The 23,208-nt window shown below is 40.6% G+C and overlaps 1 protein-coding gene across 2 annotated transcripts in view; it reads right to left on the minus strand.

Moving 5' to 3' along the window:
- The window catches only part of SATB2 (SATB homeobox 2), a 131,718-nt gene that overhangs the window by 99,305 nt on the left and 9,205 nt on the right, over window positions 1-23,208 (minus strand). For both annotated transcript variants that reach the window (XM_074872254.1, XM_074872255.1), the window contains exon 2: window positions 12,409-12,585. In XM_074872254.1, the coding sequence (XP_074728355.1) occupies window positions 12,409-12,585 (177 nt within the window). The remainder of the gene's footprint in view (window positions 1-12,408; window positions 12,586-23,208) is intronic.

Below are 23,208 nucleotides of genomic sequence, written 5' to 3' on the forward strand. Positions count from 1 at the left end.
TATATACGTTTGGATTTAGATGATTTGGCACTGTTCTTTCAGTATCTAGGAATAACAATCAGCTTAACAGAAGCAGCTTTGTATCAGTAAACTTCATAATAAAAGTACTTCTGGATATATAAATCAACAAATAAATAAATAAAAGAATATCTTTATTATAAAATACCAAACTAATCCTTGTGATAAATTTATTAATTCAGCCCTTGAAAGGTCAGTAGAATATTAATTTCTTCCTTTATGAACAATATACTTGCACTAAATAATGTAATAGGGTTTAATCTAACCTGGTTAAATAGATGTTCAGTAACATTTGAACAGCCTTGGCACTAACACAGTTCAGTACAAAATGGTAAATTTACTATAAAGCATTTTAAACTTACAATGACAGAATAAAATTCCATGAAGAGTAGTTACAAAAGACGAATCTTTAATAATTGCCAGTTTCTACTAAATTCTGCCACAAGGGTAATATTAAATTCTTAAAGTAATACATCACTTTGTACTGGTAAATACCCAGTTGTTTCCGAAGGAGAATACCTACTGGAGATGCTTTAGGGTTGTGCTTTAGGGGCGAGAAGAGGGATTTGTTCAAGATTTCTTCCAAAGTCCCCAGGAGGAAAGGAAATCCTAACTGCAGGACCACGGCATCCCCTCAGGTTACGTGGCACTAACAGGGCCACAGCAGGACCTACATTTCCCTTTACATCAGAGAAATGCCCACCTCCAGTACAGTGTCCTATACATCAATCCTGCTTCCCCACTAGAAACCAGTCTTGTAAACCCTCGTCTGTGTGCTCTAGTCCAGACTGTGGCATCTCTTACCTTGCTGGAAACTACCATTTCACATACAGCAAGTTACCTTTTTCTGAGATAAAGCACGCTTTTGAAATCAACAGGTCTTTCCTCTGTGAACAAAAGAAAAGTTCCATGTTTGATCCAAGAGGCAGATCCTGCTGCTTCTATGAATGCATATAAAACATATTTCCTTTGGAACAGATTTATCCCATTCTGCACAGGGTTTTATTTTATGGGTGGGGCTGGTTTTTGTTGATCTGGGTTTCTTCGTTTCATGGCAATTAGTTGTAAAATACCTTAAGATGCATTGCTGGAATGACTGCTCAACAAAGAGCACTTTGTATCTTATTGTAAAATATTCAGACACTCAATCCAAACAAATGGTGTCTGTAATAAAAATACTGCCATATATCTTCATTTGTACTAGAACAAATCAGTTTTATTTGTTCATTCTGTGTTTTAGTGTCATAGGTCTCTTAGAAAAGATAATTTATAATTTCTTATGCAATTAGATATGAAATTAAGTCATCTTACTCTGCAGAAGAATTTATAATAAAGAGACCAGGTTCAACCAGTTCCACTGAAAATATTTTGATAGCGTCAAAAAAGACAGCATAAAAATCTTTAGTGTTTTAACAAATTAACACATGCCTTTTGGGTAAAGTACTGTACATGCTGTTAATCTTTTAATTAGGTTCTCAATTTCACATACACATTTATAGTAGGGGGGATTTTTAGTGATCAGAAAATGCAAATGCATGGTGTTGCTATGCTCTTTTAGCAGAGATATCAGGAAAAAATAAAAACAAACAAAAACTAGTATGTGTACCCTCTATTTAAAAGCTCCACAATAAAATATTAATAAATCTTTGTGAATATTACCAACTAAATACCATTCTTCATTCTTTTAAGCAAACAAATACAGCTTTAACATTGAGAAAAAAAGACTTGTTCTCCACACTCAAGCCACAGAAAAAGAAACTTTTATGTTCATAGTGCATGTAGTTTTTAGACCCACCATCATCATTTAAAAATATGTAATTGATGCTATCTATATAAATGGATACATAAATAGTGACGTTTGAAACATATTCTATGATAGCATTTCAAAAATGCCAATTTTCTCATGCCGACTGCCGCAAAATTCTGCCTAAACATCTCCTTTCAAGATCTTGAAAAGATTTAGTATTATCTGTAGCTTATTATTTGATACATTCTTCTCCTTAAGCATTTGGTACATCCTCAGTTTCAACACAAGATAAACACTTTTCCCCCCACCAGACTATTTCATAGATTCTATAGCTGGTGCCCCAAAAAAAACTCCTCAGAAAAGCAGACAAATTGCCATCAGTTAACGATCCCTATGCCAAGGGACGTTTTTAGCATAGGGTTGTCACTGTGAAAGTAAGAACTATCTACTAGCTATCCCACATAATCATTTTTGTTAGAAAAAGGAATAAGGCCAAAATGTGGCTAAGCAGCAAATATATTATAAAAACAAAGTATGAAAGCAATTTAGCTAAGAACCCTGACTGGCACAGGCATCTCCTCCTAGCTTGCTTGTTTGAATTTAACTCTTTATTGGTAACTGTGGAAACAGCCAGGTGAAGTCAAAGATGCTGCACATACAAAACTGGGGAGTGAAAAGGGAATAAAATACGGACCCCAGATCCCGCAATTACTATAGCTTTATTGTTTAATTCACAGCTACTTCATCCTAGAAGAATTATTTTTCTGTTGGAACAAAGTTGAAAGTAAAATTGTCCATAAATACCCACTGAAAAATACTCAACCTCATCTCATTCAACTTGATGCCATGTCTTTTTTTAATCACACCTGTATAAACGTTATTTTTTAAGTTGTCTGGATAAATCAAAAGTATTCACTGACGAAAAGGAAGACAGAGTCAGAGCAATTCTCCATAAACCCTGTACCAGTACAAAGCGGAGAGACACCTCCTCAGTGGAGAGGACAGGGATATACACACCCGCTTCTCTCAGCCACAGCTTGAATTTGAACCTTCATCGGTACTCTCCAAGTGAGTTTCCAGTGAACAGGATAGTAGGCAAAAGGAGGTCACTAATAGCACTGTCTTTTGCTCATCCTTTTCCATTCTGTAAATGTAGCCATTTAATCTCCTGCAGACCCCTGATGACAAACAGTGCAGGAGGGCAGATTGCCCTTGTAAAATTCAACCAGTATGAAAAGATGCAAACATCAAATACAGTTGCTGATTGACAGGTTCATTTATATTCCAGTAAGGGCCAGGAGGATTAAAGCCATGTCCCTTCCACAATGCTCACATGTGGCAGTGAGAAACCCTCCAAATTGACCCTTTGCTGTCAACGTGAGAAGGATCTTTCCTAAAGAGACAATCAGATGTTGAACAGGGGTCAGTGCACTTGCCCTCTCTCTCTTTTCTTTTTTTAAACCCGGAAAAACTTTCTGTTTCTCCCCTTTACATTTTCTCCCCTTACTTTGTTACGTTTTCAGTTTCTAAACAAACTGTTTTTTCATGCTTAGCTTGTCTATATGGTTAAAGGGGACTGAGAAGTACTGCCTTACACCATGATTTTGCACAGGACCCCGCAGACAGCACCATTGCTCTCCGCATGCTCAAACCAATTCCCCTTCACACGTGCAGTGAGATCCAGACCAGGGCACTGATGATAAATGGACTTCAGACAGACCCGGCAGCAGAAAGAGCTCCGCTTTCTCCCCAGCAGCGTATTAATTATGCTGCATAGGGGAACCTACACTCAAGGCAAACCCAGAGATCCTAAAAGTTGGGATGTGCTTCCCAGTAAGAAGCAGCCAATCCAGGCAATGAGCCCTGCCTCTGCTAGGTTGCCCTGCCTCTGCTAGGTTAAAGAAAGAAGCCGCTGGAGGTGGGCCCAGCTTTGTGCCCCTGTGAGGAAGACAGATGGGACAAGGCAAGCTGCAGCTGGGGCGAAAAGTGTCCCCTCATGCCACAGGGTTAAAATGCCGCTTCCCTTATCTAGAGCAGGGACTGGGGAAAAAAAAATAAAATCTCAGCAGACAAGAATGTCTAAAAAAGAAAAGAAATAAAGAAGAAAAAAGGCAAAAAAAGCTACTCTAACATGTTAACCACCACCAAGCTTTGCTCTCCTCATACTACTGAATGTTTAAATATTTAGCTTGTTAGCTAACAGGCTGCTAACTACACCTCATTTTCCTTCTATGGACAGGGGAAGACCTAGTCTAACCTAATTTATTCCCATTTTTAAATACAGCACTGCTTCATTATCAGATTCATGCAAGAAAAAGACAACAAAATTTTATTTTAAATTAAAATTAATAAAGACCATTTCCCAATTTTCCTCAAAAATACCAGTGGTTCATGGCCTTGTGGGTTTAGCTGAGAGGTTGGGAAGGGGTCCAAGAAAAATCAGAATTTATTATATGCTGGTCTAAGTTTTTAATTGAGTATACACAGGCCTTTTGGAGCAAACTTGGTTTTTATTTTACCCCAAACTACTATAAGGGTTTCTGTGACACAAAAAAGCCTGTGGCTCAATTTCCCCAGCATTTCTTCATTGGTTTATAAAACTGGCAGAATATGTGAAAATCTTTCCTTGAAGAGTGCAAAGAAATTTCTGTCCTGCAGCATTATCTTTTTGCACACAGCCTGCAACGTAAAGTGAATGGAAAGTACTAAAGAATACAGCCCTCATCAAACAGAAGCACCGATTTGCTGTTACAGCCCTAGCAATATTTCTCCGAAACAAAGGGGGAGAGAAAGGAACAAAACATTTAACGATTTCTACCCATAGAACAGTCTGAGTTTGATCCATTATGACCACAGAACAAACCAATGACACATACACCACTGCAACAAGTCTGCTAGAGCCCCCAGAGCCATCACCAAAACATGATGCATTTCAAAGCACCTGGCCTCAGACTCCCATCACAGGTATGCAAAGTCTCACAGACACACAGGGAAGGAAGAAAGGGTGTTTCACTGGGACAGCTGAAGTCCACTCTGTCCACTCCTCCCTTTCACCCCTGCCTCCTCTCCTGCTTACAAGCAGTGCTGTGCTCAGTCACAAACTGTGAATGAGACAGAAAGAGGCCGTCAGAAGTGCTGAGCTGTTCAGGGCTGCCTTTGGTTACCCTCCTTTAAGCTGTTCAAACACTAATAAATTACCCATTTACTTATACTACCCAGATGTTTGCCATCTAGAAAAATAGATTACTATTTGTAGAAGGTTTTGTTCCATCACAAGAATCCTGTAAATAATATATTGGGATCAGAAAGCCAATACCACGTGGCAATTTTTACACACACCAGCATGGGGGCATGGCAGGGAAGAAAAGAGAGACACTTCTTGACCACTGGTTAGAAGTTAAGAACTTTCACAGTGAGCTTATCAAAGAATCAAGTATTCACTAGAGTTCATGCTGTTGGGATAATGAGGTTACCTAAACTAACACTACAGATGGACAACAAGAGTGACAAGTAACCTGAAAGGTTGGTTTATTAATTGGATTGTGATCTTTTGTTTCCATCCACATATATTATACTTTTATATAAATATATATTTGTATGTGTGTATATGTATAAAATATGTGTATGTTTATATTCTAGATTAAACTATAAATATATGCTTATATATATAAAACAAAGTAAAACATAAAATACATTTCATTTTCATATATATAAATATATCATTTCTTTATATGTCATATTTTCCCCCAAAAAAAACCCACACTAATTTTAGTAAACCATACAAATGTAAGCAGCCTCAATCTCTACCTCTTCTTTTATTTTTTACATAAGATTTCTTAAGAGTTCCAAGCAACTTTTAAAAGAGAACTCTGGGGCTTTAATTGAAATGGCATGACATGCTGAACCTTTAACAACAGTGTCTTTCAAACCCTGTGTCCATTATGCACTGAAATGCCTATCGGAAAAACAAAGAAGGAAGAGGTTTTCAATATTCTCATTAAATTCTGACTTTCTCTCATGGTTCCTGTAATTAAGTTTCACTTACAGTTATCATGAAGTTTTGTAGGGTAGACAAAACAGTGATTTGCTGGTAAATGTCTGTATATAGGGAGGGAAATAAATATTTGAGAAGTACTCAGCCCACTTTCTTCAAACATAAGGGGAAAGACAAAGAATACAACCCAAGCAATGTACAATTCAAGAAGGAGCAGCTTTACAAGGAAAACTGATCTGGATAGCTGAGTATCATTGCAAGAAATCCAGGCTGTTTAGCAATCCCAGACAAATTGTCACAAAATTTCATGTCAGAGCTTACTGCAAGATGTCCATGTGAGTCGTACCCCTCGCACATATTACTATTAAAGGGTTTGATTTGGGCCTTTTACAATTTCACCTGAAAAACTGGGGAGAAGAAGAGCTTACCCATAAAAAGTGTGCCCAGTAGAAGCCAGGGGGGCAAAGGTCGTTACTAAAAGTAAGGAGCTGTTAATTATAGATGGAGTAAGACCATACTCCCGAAAAGAGCTCCGAAGAGGGCTCCAAAGAGGGTTGAGTTGGTTTCTTTCATTTGTTTTGGGGTGGGGTTTTTTTGTTTTGTTTTAAGATGCACTGATTTAGCAGGGTGATCATACTCCATAGCAAAAGAGTTTGAGCTGAGAGAAATAGAGCAACTCTACACGACTGACATCCCTGTTAGGTGAGACCACTATGCTATCTCTGTACAAACAAAAAAGAAAAAAGTAGCAGCAAACAGTGACAGAGCCAGGAAATGACCCAACATTTAGTTTGCTGATCACTGTATTATCTTGTTATTTAAGTCATTATATTACCAGTGTCTCTCCTATTCGTTAAAGCCAGTATAATACTGACTAGAAGGTCTCTGATCACATGAACAGGAACCCAGGGCTCAGACATACAAACCAACACTGGGCACTTGGCTGAGGAGTCAGAAGATCCCAGATTTTAGCACCCTTGTAATTTATTGCACATTATTCACAGGAAAAACCTGAACCCAGGTTTCCTCTCATTTTTCCCATACTGCTACCTTGCACTTGTGTAAAAATATCTGGTAGCATATCTGGTCTTCCTAACTGCAGCAAACTTAAAGCACAGTTTAGCAGGGTTTCACCACAATTTTACTGTATCTTTCTGGCTACAGAAATATAAACCCAGCTTGTGCATGTTCGATACAGCCCCAGCTGCTATGTTCTGCCTTTACCTGACATTCAGCTGGAAGCCATTGTGGTCCTGGAGACAGCACAGATGGGAATATTTCACAGGATCTTTCCCTTTTAATCATCTGCTCAGGTCCTTCCAATTGCCCCAGAGCCCTACCCTCTTGGACCAGCTTAGGCAAATCCTCATCGGTGTTTACACCCTTCAAATATTTGTACACATGATTATAATCCCATAAGTGGCAAGATGGTCATACTGGTCTCACAAAGGCTAGCCAGAGTGAAGGAGCCCAGCATTTGGGCTGCCACATTCTCACACAAAGCAGCCTGGGTTTTGGACTGATTCGCTAAATGTCACCATATCAAACAGATCCGGTCTTCGCTTTGAAATACTACTTAAATGCAGACCACAAGTGCAAGAGGCCTCCAATTAACAGCAGAGAGAAGGGCTGAGATCACATATTTAGACCCATGAGGGAAATGAACACACTTGCAGTCTGGTTTTCCTTCTGGCCCCGCCATGTGCACTATGGATCCAGAGGAGAGCCCTTACGTGCCTGTGCCTTGGTTTCCTTGCTATACAGTCAGGAGAGCCACCTTTCTCTCTTGCTGCAGCTCCCCGCAAGGACAGCTCCACTAGTGCTCTGCAGAAGGACCAAAGTCAAGCCAAGTCTGTCTTTCCAACTTCCTGTGGCTGCAAGCAGCATTGGAACCTCACAGGTGAGGCAGCTGGAGAAGGACAGTCAGTCTTGAGATACACCTCTGGGTGTCATGACATTAGGGCAGAGGTACCCTACCATCAGCTACTCTGGTCAGGCACTGACTGGCAGCAACAAAATTCTCCTCTTCCCCACTCCAGTCATGCAAGGCTGACAGGGCCGATGCTGTCTGACTTGAGCTCGCTAAATCATGATCCCCACAGAGCATTACTCTTCTCCATGCCCAGATACTGCAACTCCACGTGGCAAGGCAAGATACTTAAACCTTTTCTGTTCCTCATTCTTGTCTTACACTTTCTTCACTGACCACTGCCAGCCTCTCCTTTCAGTCTCCCACTCTGACCAGTCACACCCCGCTCTTTGCAGCCACAAGGCTTCCCACTCTTCAGTCAGTACACAGCACTAGAAGAAACCAGGCAGCATGAAGAGGGGCCTCCAAGCCATTAACACACAGCACTGTCTCTTGCAGTTGCTCTGCTCATGGCAATACATTGCTTAAGAACCAGGGCTTGGCAATCTCTACAGTGACAGGTATGGGAAAGATTTAATGTTTCTCTTGCCCTCTGTTAACTTCTCTCCATTGTCTTCTCACCCCTCTTTCAGCTCCACTTGGCATCTCAGCAGCATTTCACTCTTCTGTACACCCATTTCCTTGTGGTGGCCACACACAGCAACTAACCCAAGCAACTACTTTGCCAGTGCCCAGTTAAAGCTGCCCACAGACAGCAGTCAGGGCAGGCACTCCACACTGCCCTGCCAACACACCTAGCAGAAGCACCTGGGAGGGGAAGGCAAACTCCATTTCGATGGCCCATTCAGCTTTGCAAGCTTTTGCAGACAATGTACACCAGTTCTGTGTATACACTCACAACAGCTAACAAGGAACTGATTGAAAGGAAAACTGTATATACATATGTCCACAAGAAATCACACTGGTTTATTTTTCATATGGATGCTAAGAAAGTAGAACTCAGTAAAAGCATCAAACTAGCACTGCTCTTCCTCCACCCCACACTGAGGAGGGAATCAGCTTTTACAGCAGGTCCCAAAGCACCCTGCACACAGGGTACTCCAGATTGCAGCTACTTTCATACTACTTCAGTCCCAGCACTCAGCACTTATATATTGTATGTAGTCTCCATCAGTTCCCTTCTCTTGCATAGCCCAGTTAGAGTACCCCACCCACCAAAAAAAAAAAAAAACCCAAACAAAACCAAAAATTGCATCAGGGCATGTACATTTTATTAAACTACACATAGAACAGGTGCCCGTTTAAAGCATGACTCTTCCTCTCTGGAAGACACATGTAGCAGGTTCCCTAGTGTCAGGTGTAGACTCAAGTGATGAAAGAAAAATACATAAATGTTTATTAAACCTTTGTTGCCATTCACACCACCAACTTTCACACCCCAGTGCCAAGCTGTTAACGAATTCCCATCCTGTTCCAGAAGACTTTTCACAGCTCCTGTCAGAAAAGGGAAGTTTCACGAGGGCAGCACTCGCTGGAAAAGTCTCTGCTCTCACCATCATCAACAAAAAATGTTCATAACCAGCTGTTTGTGGAATAAATGTGTCCTGCCCAAAACTGTGTGGGAATAAAGAGCTTCTTCCAGCGAGGCTTGGGGCCACCTTCAGGTATACCTCCTGATACATATTTGTCTCCAGATTATTTCTGCTAAGACTTCTCAATCTACCTAACGACCAGAACTGAAAATTAGCCATGATAAGCCAAGTGACCACGAGCTGGTACGTGAGGCTCCGGGCCAGGTGACAGCTGTGTGTGCAGGCTACAACTCATGCTTGGACACAGCATCATGTCCTTGGGGAGCTCTGCAGCTCTAGGCTGCTGCCCAGGCAGGCAACTCCTCAGCAGGGCCACTTTGGGCACACAGATCCCTCGGGGAGGCAACACACCGCCTACCGCTCCGTGCCACGTTTCCTTCCTGGCACCCAGGCTCTGCCGTGCTGCTGTACAGCTGGCAAGTGTGAGGCAGGGCCCTACACGCAAGGCACACACACCGCCTGCTAGAGCCTCAGCAGGTCTGTAGAAGTGCCATGGTGAACTGCAGCGAAGGCGGTGTGAAATTGCACAGCAATTCTCTCTGCTGCCACAACTCCTTTTCCCCCACAACTAGCTCTTTTATCTGCCACTGGAGACACTGTTCTAAAAGGAATAGGCAAAGGCAAGATGTTTCCCAAAAGATGAAGTGAACATTGCTACTCCTCTCAGAGTCATCCAAAACAAGAGGGGGAGAGATGAAACACTTTCCCAACTCAAAAGGTGACAATTATTACATGCTACATTACAACTTAGACAGCCTTCACAATACAAAAGCTTTGACAAGCTCACATTTACTTTGTCCCTGGAGGACATAGGGACACCTACTCATGTCAGTCTTTTGCACAGCATGTTGCTCAGAGCTTTACCATTTTGAAAAATGCACCTGAGGACCTTCAACTTCTCATGCAGATCCTGTAATTCAGCTGATCATAAAGCATAAAGAAGAACTAAGTGACTATTTATCAAGGTATATTGCTAAATGAAATCAATCCCAAGCACTAGAACAGAAGCAGACCTTTCCTACAACTGGAATGAATAAAGCAAATAGCTTTATTTTTTTTCTCTTTTTAATATCAGAAAATTGTGTTCCCAAATAAATTCTTATATCAACAATTAAGCAGCATGCTTCTGTCAACCTTAGTTGACAGATTATAGCCCAATATTCTATAAATTTTCTCATTAAACTAAGCAATCTCAGAGATCTATTAGCACTCTGTCTCTGTCTGTACCTCATCTCTCAGCTTGCAGACAGCTAGTACAGAAGCAAGATACTACAGAACACGCTGTATACTTCAGCTTCATATCTTAAAATCAGCATGACCTGTAGTATTTGTCCAGGATGTATAGAAGACTTTGGAGAACTAGTCCTTCAGTGTGAAGGTAAATAAACTGACCAAGTAAGAGATATGTTAGGTGATTGATCTTTAGGGTATTTTCTGTTGTTTCTAAATATTATACAATCTGATGTTTTCTAGTGGAAGGTAATTGTTGCCTTAAAGACAAAAATGCCAAAGTCTTTTCTTTTTAACTAATTACAATAATTAGAGATTCAACTTTTATTTTCTAGATGGTTATTCGAGAAACACATCAAGCGACAGATTTGTATCTGAACCTGCTCACTGTCAAAGCCTGTAGTTCAAAAACGCAGTGGCCATTTCCTCCCTGCACAGTGACTAATTTCTTCGTGAGCCAATCTGTCTCTCCTCCTTGCTATTCTCACACCAGAGGGATGCTGCAAAAGCAAGGTTCCCCTGAGTGAGATGCTCAGACAGTGTGGATCACTGCACTGAATGGCATGCCTCCTTGGAGCAGGTTTCTTGCAAACCCATTCCCCTTTGTAAGTGCCAAGAATGAAATCTTGGCCACCTAATGCAGCGTGTTCCACATGTTAGCTCGCAACACATTGAGCAACCGTGTTAAATGAGATGGATAGCGCTGTCAAACAGGAAGCTGGCTCACCAGGATGGAAACAGTGGGATACACTGACCTTTTACATTCAGAAAAAAAGTGTCCCTAAAACGACATGAAACGTTTCCTATTAAAAATCAAAACAACTACCTTCTCACAGAGCTTTTATTACCGTATTGTGTAAATAAACACATGTGCATGAGCTCTGCCTGTATAAAGAACCTGAGCCTCTCTCACAGAGCAGAGGCTGACAGAGGAAATGAATCATTATCACCCTGCTTGCAAAGAAGTTTGTACAAGGAGCCTGTGCTATTAACCACTGCCTAGAACTCCTGGATTCAACACCACCACTGCTCCCTCTATTCGCATGTTCAAATACCTAACTATACAAAATAACTAAAACCAACAAATAAAATCCAAATCCCCAGGCAAAGCTTCTATTAAACTACTCTAAATGTGCACAGGTTTTACTGGTGACATGGAGATGAAACTGAAACTTACAGGCTTCTTACCCAAAAGAATAAGCACTGAAATAACCTTTTTAGTATAAAAAAGCCTTTTGAAATGCGAAGTTCATTCTGGAAAGATTTTTCCCAACCCACCACCTCCTGCCCGTCTCTCTCAAGATTAGGATTTTAGGTTTGTTTTTTTTTCAAGATGGTATTTTGGGTAGAGAGAGGAAAGCTTTGTTTATTTTAAGATTTCACTGCTACTGGAGAATCATCTCTAAGTGGAAGGGACTGTCGAGCTTTAGAAAGGGCCTTGCAGCAATATAGTAGGCAAGTGAAAACAGAGAAGGCAGTCTGAACGTTTAGCACTACAACTACTGGCCATAAAGAGAGCATGAGTATATATAACTGTTATATTCAATCTACAATTTTAAAAACGAAATACTATAATATGCTGTTCAAAATGGCCCTGATACAAAGAGGAGTACTAGATACCATCTAGCTGTACACCTAGAGGTTCTATCCAGCTCTTCTGTGCTGACTTCCTCAAAGCAGCAACCTGCCTTGTGGTACAGAACAAATGTGTCATGAATATGCTGACTGATTATTATCACCATATTTCACACTTCAGTAAGATCCAGCTAATGCTTTCTAGGCAGGCTAATAAGGTAGGGCTTGCTGTACACCTAGTTTAAGATTAAGCAATCAACACAACTGACGTAACCACTTCCAAGATTTGCCACCAACTTTCTTGCTTTCTCCTTGCATCAAACAAACTCAGGTGCTGTCTTCTGGCAGTGCAGAGAAGGGGGAAAAGAACTTTATTGAATACCTTGTGCCTGAGCTGCAGAACTGTGGGAATACCCCAGAGCCAGGAGCGCTGTCTCCACCAGCTGGCTAAAGAGCACATCTTTGCGAACCAGAACGAACTCAGCATGCTCTTCTCGATTATCGTATTCAAGAGAGGCATCCGACTGCTCCACCACACAAAAGACTGGAATCATCAAACCTAGATGAAAAAAAAAAAACAAAACAACAAAGCATCAATAAGAGAGGAACAAGAAGCGTGTCATACATCTCTGATTAAAGCTGTAAATTAAAACACCTCCTAGAAGACTCATCTTAAGTGGAAATCTGCCTTTCTTCCCTGTGGGATAGCTTTTGTTTTCTTTCCAAGGGAAATACTGAAGTCTCATCACTTGACTCATTTAAAAACCACACTAAAAGCTCCAGAGAATACAATTCAGGAACAGAATCACAGTCAGCATGAGGACGAACAAGATTTCCTAATAAGACCTTTTCAACATCGCAGAAGTTTTCTACAGTTCTCACAAATGTCCCTATTCTTTCAGGTCTGAGCTTCTCCACATTCAGCCATACAAAAACCTGACACACAAATGCCGCTTCTGCTTCTCTCCACACAGTGAACGTATGGAGGAATCAGCAGAGGCTAGTCCCATATGCAGCTCTTGGCTGCAATAGGCTTATTTGCACATTTTCAGACTATGGCCAGTCTTCTCACTGTGCAAGGAAAATACCCTTGCATTGATTTTGCTGAAAATGATAACCTTGTGTTGGCAGCTGATGGTCACGCAGATCCAGAGAGGCCAGTGGCTGTTCTCCCGCTGCATGTATGAAGAGAGTGAGAACAGCTCTCTTCGAAAGAGGATCAAGGATGAGGAAGAACCACAGAAGTGGAAAACTCAGGGGGTGGTCTGGATTCAATTTTGTTCTGTTTTATTGTAAATTTACTTTTGTGGTTACAGGATCAAGTCATCTACGGCAATAAATTGTGGGGCATGAACTTAAAGGGATTCAATACTACAGACAGTAGAGAAACAATTTGCAGGAGACGGCCCTACAGGACTCAAAATGCGTGCATGGAGGGAAGATGGAACAGACGGAAAAACTACAGAACTGCACAGCCATTTCTATCGCCTGCTACAGGCCAGGCTGTAGTCAGGGAGTGGCAAAGGAAAAACCATTACCTCTAGTCACAGAAATTTATTAATTGGTTATGTACAATTTGTTAGCCCCTAAATAAACTAGGAAATATTGCAGCAGAGACAAATCTCAGCCTAAAGCAGTTCTCCAAATGTGCTATCTAAGGCTCATAATATCAGCAGAAAGTTCACCTCTAACTCCTGTTCTTCAGATTGAAATATAGCCATTTCTAGTAGATAACAACTATTAAAAATAACTGAGTATATTTATGAAAGGCCAGACACAAATCACTGTATTCCTGGACTGAGCACGTCTTTAAGGGAAAAGAGGACAAAGCCACATTTCAGTTCTCCTTCTGTACAAAGTCAGTTAAATATCTCCAAGATGTTCTACTTAGAGTAGCTTTAGTATCTAGAAACCAATAGTTCAGAGGAGTCACCCTGCCCTGAAATAGATACAGTCACACCAATAACAACTGCTAAGGGACTTAAATCCTCCTTGTCTTGAATTTGCAGAGATTAGATTTACTTTAAAATATATTTTAGATACACAATTCTCACTTGGTGACCTATCTAGTATGGAGCAGCTCCCAGTCTGACATTCTAACTGCAGGTCAGCAGCAGCTATGAACCACAATATCCAGTTGATGTGTTTTAGTTCTTTGTTTTAAAACATGTGCTGAAGTAATGCCTAAGTAGGTTACGGCATCACATTGATGCTGCTCCCTCTTCACTGCTTGATTCTGGGCTAAACGGATGCATTTTGCAAGTTCAAGCAGCCAAATTCTAACACAGTGTTGTTAAAAAAAAAAAAAAAACAAACCTCAGTGAAAAAAAATATCTCCAGGTGCTTTCCTGAAAACAGTGCAAGGCTGATCCTGTTCCTCTGGAATCAATAACAAAATTTCTATTCCTATCAAAGGTTAAATATTGAATTCTAGTTGTCCATAAATCATGTAACTAGTTAAAATGAAATTTAACCTCCGTAAATGAAAAACCTCCCCTCCTGTCAAACATACAGTCTGTCATAGCACTTTTGATGGGGCTATTAATGTCTTAACAAAAGATTAAGATACTTGGTCAAATGCTGAGACTGTGATATCAATTATGTAAATTACATTTTGGAAAGACAGAAAAAGTAGGTGAATTCAAACCGATGAGAGGGATGCCACAGTGTCTTTTATCCTCCTGCTGAATGCTTTCCTTGTCACATAACAGTCTTTCCACCTTTTCAGTGCAGAAGTTGCACCTATTCTCCACACTTGTTTTCTGTCTCAGTACAAACAGGATCTCAAATGCTAGAACTAATGCCATGCATGACATCACTTTATGGATGGCACGATGGACCCACAGGACTCTTGCTCATGACGACTTTCCTGCCCCTTCCTGCTGCCCATGCTTGCAGGGACCCTGCTATAGAAACAGCTTTTGCAAAAACATCATTGAACTCGGTGACCCAGCGAAACTGATGATCAGCTGCTATTAGTACCTTAAAAACAGAGAGCAAAGGGCAGATTACCACATCTGCCATTGCTAACCCATTCTCATGCCTCTCGCTATAGTGTCTAGAATCCTAATACCAATCCTATTTTACTAAAAAACAACAGTAATCCAATTTATTTCCAAGTAAGTCTCACTCCAAAGAAGTTCCATCTGCTTTGCCCTCTATTTTGCACTGGAGAGTTAAGCTATAATGTCTCAAATAAATTTATTGCCTCAAACTTCCCTGTTTCCTGATGCCATCTGAAAATAAACATACCTTCAGTACATTGGAATCAGAAGCAAAAATATCTGCAAAAGCCAACATGCTCTTTACACACTGATATACATCATGTCTTGCTCCTAGACGCATATATTACTCTTCCAGCTCACTACAGGGCCCTTACAGAAAAGCAATGCAAGTTAGCCACTGCTCATTGTCATGCCAGCTGAAGAACTTACAGCAATACTCAGAGGGCAGGAGACCAAGCATCCATAACAAAGTCTCGAATGCAGTGCTACAGTAATGCAAGCCAGCCTTACTCTAAATCCTGAAAGTCCTCGGCTCTTTCCCTAATGCCCTATCAGCCAGAACTACTGTCATCCTCCCTCTCCCATGCATATGCACAAAAAAGGCTTAAGTCCCTTCTGCACTCAACTTCCATGCATTCGCTCTCCCCGCTTTAGAGAGATGCTGCAGTGAATGATGCTGTACAGCTCATGGTAGATGACATACAGCACTGATTTTCACACACACAGAAAACAAGGGGTAATCTGAGGGCTAAAAAGGAAACAGTTTGTTTCCTTAAAGGATGAACACAATGCTGGAATGCACACCAAACATTAACAGCAATCAGAAATTATACAAAATACTTTTTCTCTTTGATGTTAATTCACTTAACTGACTTATAAGAAGCTCCTTCGTGCTTCTTACAGAGCTTTAACCCCATATAGATATCATCTGCATAAAATGCTAGGGGAGCATAAAACAAGATCTACATAAAGGCTTTCATAAGGACATCCATACACAGCAATAATTCCTTCTAATCCATGGAAGAAAGCAGGGAAAAACTGTCCCCACTATTACGCAGAAGAACAGAATGGTTAGCAGTGACCAGCACCTTTGTATAACATATTTTTGAAACAAATCAGAGATGGGATTTAAGCTCTGCTGTTGCTTATGCACTGCTGCAATGTACAGAGAAGACTTTGTAAACAGAGTTGCATTTTTTGCTAAGGCTCTTCTAAGGAGCAGAGAAATTAAGAAGAAATTAAATATGTATCAGAGAGACCTGTGTCCAAATGCACATTTTCTCCTCCTTGCCCTTTTCCACCTATAGTTTTATTTCACCAGGGAGCAATCCATTCTTAAAAATGAAGGAAAGAGAAAAAGGTATTTCATTCAATAAGTGAAAACTCTGGACACTCTGCTGCAGAAAACATTCATTTTTACAAAAAACTTGAAGCCAGTTAAAAGTATTATCAAACTACAGTCATGTAGTTCCATGGAAAACATTTTCAGTTGTAAGATTTGCAAGTAAAAGCTGTAAATTTCTAATGACCAACTAGAAGGACAAGACAGAGCAGATATTAAGAAGTCCTGCACTGCTTCTTCTGTTCATTTGTAAATGATACTTTGTCCAGTGCATGCTTTAAAGTAAGTAATAAATGTGATACTATCAGCACTGAACTTCTATGGATTGTCCACTTCCACATAACCATCATAGGCTTGGCACCTAAAGCAAAAAAGAAAAGCACGCAGAAAGCTGAAGAGGAGGTTAAACTATTTCAGCCACCCACCTCTCCAGCCATTAAATAGGGAGCAGCACTTACATGTCCCAATAAATATAATATGAAGATCAACCAATAAGAAGAGGCACCTATAAAATTTGTGCACAAGTTTTGAGCCCCGTCTAGGTGTTATTTAATTTAATCTAATTTGAACAATTTCCAAACATCAGCCTGATTAATTTCAACAGCATGGTGTTATGGAAAGATTTACTGTACAGGGGTTGTCTAGCAGGGAATTAATAAAGAAGCCCGTTCTTAGCTCTGAGTAACATGAGGTTTTAAGACTTCCCAGATTTCTAGTGGGAATACTTCACAACACAAGCATGTTTTCTTCTGGGAGTGAAACCCACCAAAATTATTAAAAACTGAGATCAAATGGTGGTGTCAAACCCAAAGGAAATCATTCTACAGTGGAGAGATTTTTATCAAATGAAGAAAGTGGAAAATAAAGTTTTTGTTGTTGCTGTTGTGCTTTGGGTTTTTAGGTTTTAGTTGTTTGTTGTTTGGTTTGGTTTTTTTTTTTTTTTAAACAGAACACAGACACATACACACCGAGTAATCTCCCTCAAAGACAAAGCAAATTTTGTACAGTTGGGAGTTCAGAAACCAGGACATTTATTTGAAAATTCATAAACTACTGAAAACTCTTCATTACTGTATGCAGAAAACATTTTCCCTAGCAGAGGCTGTATCATGGGTCATTCTCTAATCTAGTCTTTCCAATACAAAGAAAAGAGGGAAAAAAAAATAATCTAGTCAACAGCAAGAGCAGAATCCACAAATGTTTACTCTCACGCACACCTCAAGACACTGAATTATGAGCAACTTCAGCTGGACTTGCAAGATGAGACCCTCACCCTGTGACAGAGACTAGGAAGCTCAATTGGCAAAGCGTGGATCATCTTGGGGAAATTATCTAGATGAAGATTCCCTATATTTAACAATAAAGCATGCTTCCACAACTGGCAATAACAACAGGAAAGAATCAAACTACAATCATTTCCTAAACCTAATCTGCTTCTGGTTTTGCTTAGGTGAGAGCCCTTTATCCAGCAAAGACAGTGAAGGGAAAGCAGTCCATTTATTGCGCTGCCATAGAGTTGACCTTACGTATACCAATTTGGTATTTAACTCTCTTTCCCTTTCTTTTAAACAAATTTCAAAAATGAACCTAAATTGAGAAAGCTGTTTTTAAAGGCAAGAATCAGCATCCACGCAGCACAGGAGAGGTTTGCCAGTTCTCCTCCTCACATCCTGCAGCTCTAATTGAAAAGGCAGAAACCAGTTAAGTCTGACAGCTTTCAGTTATTCAGAAATACCTGAATTTCTGCACCAAAGATGGCCACCCTATATCCTAGTGCAACATAAACCTGTAATTTTTATTCTAAAAAAACTTAACACCACCACCAAGAAAAAATAAAAAAAGAAAAAGACTGTGATGCTTCAAAGCTTCAGCATACCACCTCTTCAAAACGGTGTAAACTGCAAATCCTGAAGTGATCAGAAATGAAAACCTAGTGTGTATGCTAATAATCAGGTTTCTAGTCAAGACTCAAATCCTTTAAGATCACAAATAATGAGAGAAGATAAATTCATAATGAGAAAAGATCAACTGCTTCCCAAAACGTTTTTTTCTAAGAGGAAGGGTACCAAATAGTATTTGGAAAAACAGGGTTTCGTTCTGATCTCAACACCACTTTCATTTAAATCACAGTGTAGCTGTAGCTGGTGGTGATGTGAGATCTTCCCCAGAAAAACCTGCAGAGTCCACTTGAGGGCTGCAGATACAGGATGCGCAATGTCAGGCTGAACAGGCACAACCCTACCATTTCCACAGTGCCACACATACATTACTATTCACACTCAAGAAGGATCAGGCCTGAAGCAGATCCCAGGTTCAGCCCATGCCTGTGCGATTCAGTGATGAGGTGGAAGAGACAGAGCTCACACATTTCAGCAAGGGTTAGTCATGTCCATTAAGGCTCACTTTTAAGCTACCCTATAAATTATAAATATAATTAAATCGGACAGAATATAAGCTGTTGGCACTTATTTACAATAAATGTTTGGTTTGGGTAAATGGACTGTGTTTCAGCCTTTTATGTATCAAGCACCAGCTTACAAGAGTCTCATTATGAGGCTGAGAATTCTTCCACTGTAAATCTTTTTTAATGGGGACTGGAGGAATGACTTTGCAGTTGTTTGTCACTAACCACTTGGAACCACGTGAAGAAAGCTGTGTGTGCACACTGACAGGCGGCCAGCGGAAAATCTCTATGTCAAATACAGGAGACCGTATCAGGATCTTTGCAACTGTACAATCCTATGCAAAACAAAAGCGTCAAGCACCTCATTACAGCAAAAGGTTTTGTTTAAAAACAAGGATCTTACTTTCTACTAATCCTCTGCTCTCCAATGTGTTCTAGACAAAATGTGAGATATCTGATTTTGCATATAACCAGTAATACGATGCTGTTAAACTCCTACTCTTCATGGGTTTATAAGCCCATTGCAAATAATTTGTTCCAGGATGCAATTTGGTAAAGAAGAGCTCAGTCCACAGATGATTTTAATACATTTGCCAAAGAAACAAAATCATGTTAAATAACATTACATTGTAGAATTTTGCTTCTTAGGAGGGCCAGAGGAAGTAAAACTAAGGACAATATCTTTCTCCTCCTCCTCAGTTATTTTTTCTGGCTTTACATATTCAATAAATCTCTAGGCAGGAAATGCATTTCTACATATTATATTTTAGCCAATGGTGAATGCAAACCACAAGATATTATTTACATCCTTCTTCAGCTTCCAGTCCTTTCTGTGGCTTCAGTCTCCCAACCACCACAACTATCCCAGATCTCAGGAAATCTTATAAAGAAGTCACAAACGTCTCTGCAGATGTCCCCTGCTTCTGACAGCTTAACTAGCCAAAGAATCCTTCTCCTAGCTGAAATAACAGCTTTACTGTTTAACACGAAATATTCCAGGCCACTATCCCACCACAGAAACATATTATGAAACTCATAACTTGATTTGATAATACTTGAGTTTCTCAAAAACTGGTATAAAAGAAAAGCCGTATTCAGAGCATGTGCTGAGACGAATGAGAAATGAAAAATAGAGAGGGATACGAAATATTTACCTCTAGCACAGTCTCTCCTGCAGTGTGTCTGGGACAGAAGTGTTACTCACAGGAGATGAGGCCTTTTCTTAGTCAAAGTGGATCAGCTGCTTCTGGTAACTAACCCCCTTTGCTAAACTAGTTGCACTAACTCAACCCAAACTTTGATCTGTCACACTGGGTGGGTTCAAAGGGTAAGAAAGAGAGCAGCCACCGGGGCTTTGTGCCACCCGGTTAGCCCAGGGGCAGCCATGCACAGGGCAGCCGGGAGGCAGAAGCAATTAAACAGGAGAATAAAGCACTTCCGGCTCTCCACCTAAATAAGTGAAAAGCGAGAGTGATGGTAACCCAGACCTCAAAATACGGTTTTAAGGGAGCCTGAGTCAGAAGGCGGCACAAACAGCTGTCCCTGTTGTTCTAGCAGAAAGCTCAGCTTCCCCTGCCAGCCAGCCCCCCCACCACCACCACCGATGTGCAGGAACCAGCGCCATGCATTCAGCCAGAACCACAGGCAGGCTTTCCAATTCATAGAACAGAATCATAGAATCATTTAGGTTAGAAAAGACCCTTAAGATCATCAAGTCCAACCATTCACATCAAAAGGCAAAGGTGAAGATGCTATAGCTACATTTTTCCTAAATAAAACAGCTCAGTTGTTTCAACTTGTTTCCCAGTTAAAAAAGAAGAAAAAATACCCCACAGCAGTACTTTATAATATGAACTAATGGAAAATATACTTATTTCACTCAAACCAGTGAAGGAAACACTTTCAAATTAAACTGGCATTTTTAAAAAAAATCATCTTAAGCCATTAATTTCCTATAAGTTTTAGGTTTTGGTTTCTGTAACTTAAAAACAAGTTTAGGGTTCAGGATGGGTTTTTGGTTTGGGGGACTGCTTTCTGTTGTTTTTCTCTCAACTACGTAACAGAACTTGCCTAAGGGGCTAAGATTCTCTACGCCAAGTTCCACCCAGAATTAATTTTAATGACCAACATTTTTAAACCCTGAAAACTGGAACCACTAATAAGCCCTTAACTTCAGTGGTGCTAGCAGATGCCACCATATTATGTAATTTTTAAAGCAAAAAAACATCTTCTAGCAAAAGCATTTTAATGAAGGTTCTATTAACTAGTCTCCTGGTACTGGGATAAGTCCCCTGGAATGTAACAGAAAAGCTTTCCTAGCTGGTTTGAGGTTTTATTTCTGGAGAAGAGCTGCGTACCACACTCAGGCCTGTTTTGGGATCTCCACTGAGACCCACCAGCAAGCTCTTTTCTCCTTCGTGTCCATTCCTCTGTGAACCACCTCCTGGCAAGAAAAAGAAGAAATCGTAACACCCCTCCTTCATGTTACCAGATAAATAGCTAATGGAGAGTCTAATGTAACTGCTGCACCTACATCTCTGTCGTCAAGCCCAATTGCAGGCTCCAGCTGCAAGACAAGCTGAATGGATCTGCAATCATTGCCTCCCTCCCTCATCTCTGTTAGATACCGGCAGCATTAGAAAGCCTCACCTCTAAGTGACAATGTCAACAGATATGGCAGAACTGGTTATGGGCAAGAGTTACAAGTACACACACAATAGGACAAGCCACATTAAACACTGTCTCAGAATAAATGTCATCAAACTCATGGTTACTGATGGAGCCCTTCATCCTGCTATGCTTTCAGCAAGGGTTCAGCTACTGCTATGGCAACACCATTACTAGATGGTATTTTTCTAGTATAAGGAGACCGCAGAAATCTTCATCAGATCTTCAGTGGGGAAATGAATGGAGGAGAGAACCACAACCAAGAAAAAGGAGGAGCTGCTCTGTCATTCCGTCCTCTAGAAAGCAGCTAACTTCTCCCTCTGTTTCCCTTTCCACCAGTCAATATACAGAGTCTTCAGACAGCCTGCACCCACGGCCCAGTATGGGTCAGGAACTGGCATCTGGGGCTTGGCCTTTACTTACAACTCCAATCTCCCACACCTCACGCCCCTGCAGAGAGAGAACAACTTCTGAGTGGCATTCTCTCATATTCCTTCTTTTTCAAGGACAGAAGATCAAGAGCTGGGAGGGAAGCACTCCACATTTTCAAAGAGAAGGTCACACATTTGACAACTATCCATTTGAACATTATTCTTTTAAGGAACATTTACTTTTAGCAGTCAGCAGATCACATTAATCTAACAGTTTTTAATAACTACCACATCTTTATCAAACAAGTCATGAGGTCAAGGAACAGGAGTTAACAGGTACATCCTCTTTCTCAGGTATGCACTTACTTTGTTCAGCCAGTTAGCGATATTTTGGGGAGAGAGTGGAAAGGACCTGACCTACAGGCTGACCTACTGTGTGTGGCTTCATTTGTTAAAGGTCAGAAATCCATGCTTTTGGGGTTCAACAGGCTGAATTGCTACAACATTACGTACACAGAGCTACACTGGAGAATCAGATACTTCTGCTAGTGCAAATGCATGTGCTCACTGAGAGGTGTTAGCCAAAGAAAGCAGATTACATCTGCTCTCCAAAGGCTGAACTGGCTCCCGGTTCACTTTCGGATGCCATTCCAAATGTTGATTTACAAAGCTGTATGGTACACGACTAGAGCCAAGGCTACTGTAGAGAGGATCTCTCTTTCCACGTATGGTACAGCAGAAAGGACACTTCTGCTTACAGCTCTAGGACTCAGCTTCAGAGAAAACGGAGAGCCAGGTTCCCTCAGCCTCCAGCTTTCAACTACAGTTAGGTGCCTTCTCAAGAGGAACACAGCTGCAGTGCTGCCCAGCATGGAACCTTTCTGTCTACAGGGTTTTAATCAGAAGACTGACGTAGTGAGGTAGCTCAAGGGTCACAGAAGAGTCAGTCCCAGGTAGCAATGGCTTAAGAGACCAAGTCCCCTTATTTGCATACCTGCCCACAGATTTGGAAAGCAAAAAAAAATGGGAAAAAAAAAAAAAACATAAAGTAGCACAGCTTTTTATTTTGAAGGAGAAAAAAGTATTTTTAAATGCTTTCTACCTGACCATGGCATTCTCTGAGCTCATCTATTTGGCAGTATGACACCGTGATCATATTAATATAATCAGGAGAGCTCAAACCAATGACAGAAACATTACATTCATTATTATGCCAAACCCAGACACTCAGATAATGCCTAACTTGAGCTTTACTGTCAAGCAGTACGCCTACTTGCTGCATACTTGCTCATAGGAGCCCATATGAAGTCTACCATCCAGACTTCTAGCTTGAGCGACAAACTCTACTTTAAAAAAAAGGAAAAATAAAAAAAAAAAAAAAAAAAAAGCCCAC

This window comes from Strix uralensis, chromosome 6 (assembly GCF_047716275.1).
Source record: "Strix uralensis isolate ZFMK-TIS-50842 chromosome 6, bStrUra1, whole genome shotgun sequence".
In the NCBI taxonomy this organism is placed as follows: Eukaryota; Metazoa; Chordata; class Aves; order Strigiformes; family Strigidae; genus Strix; species Strix uralensis.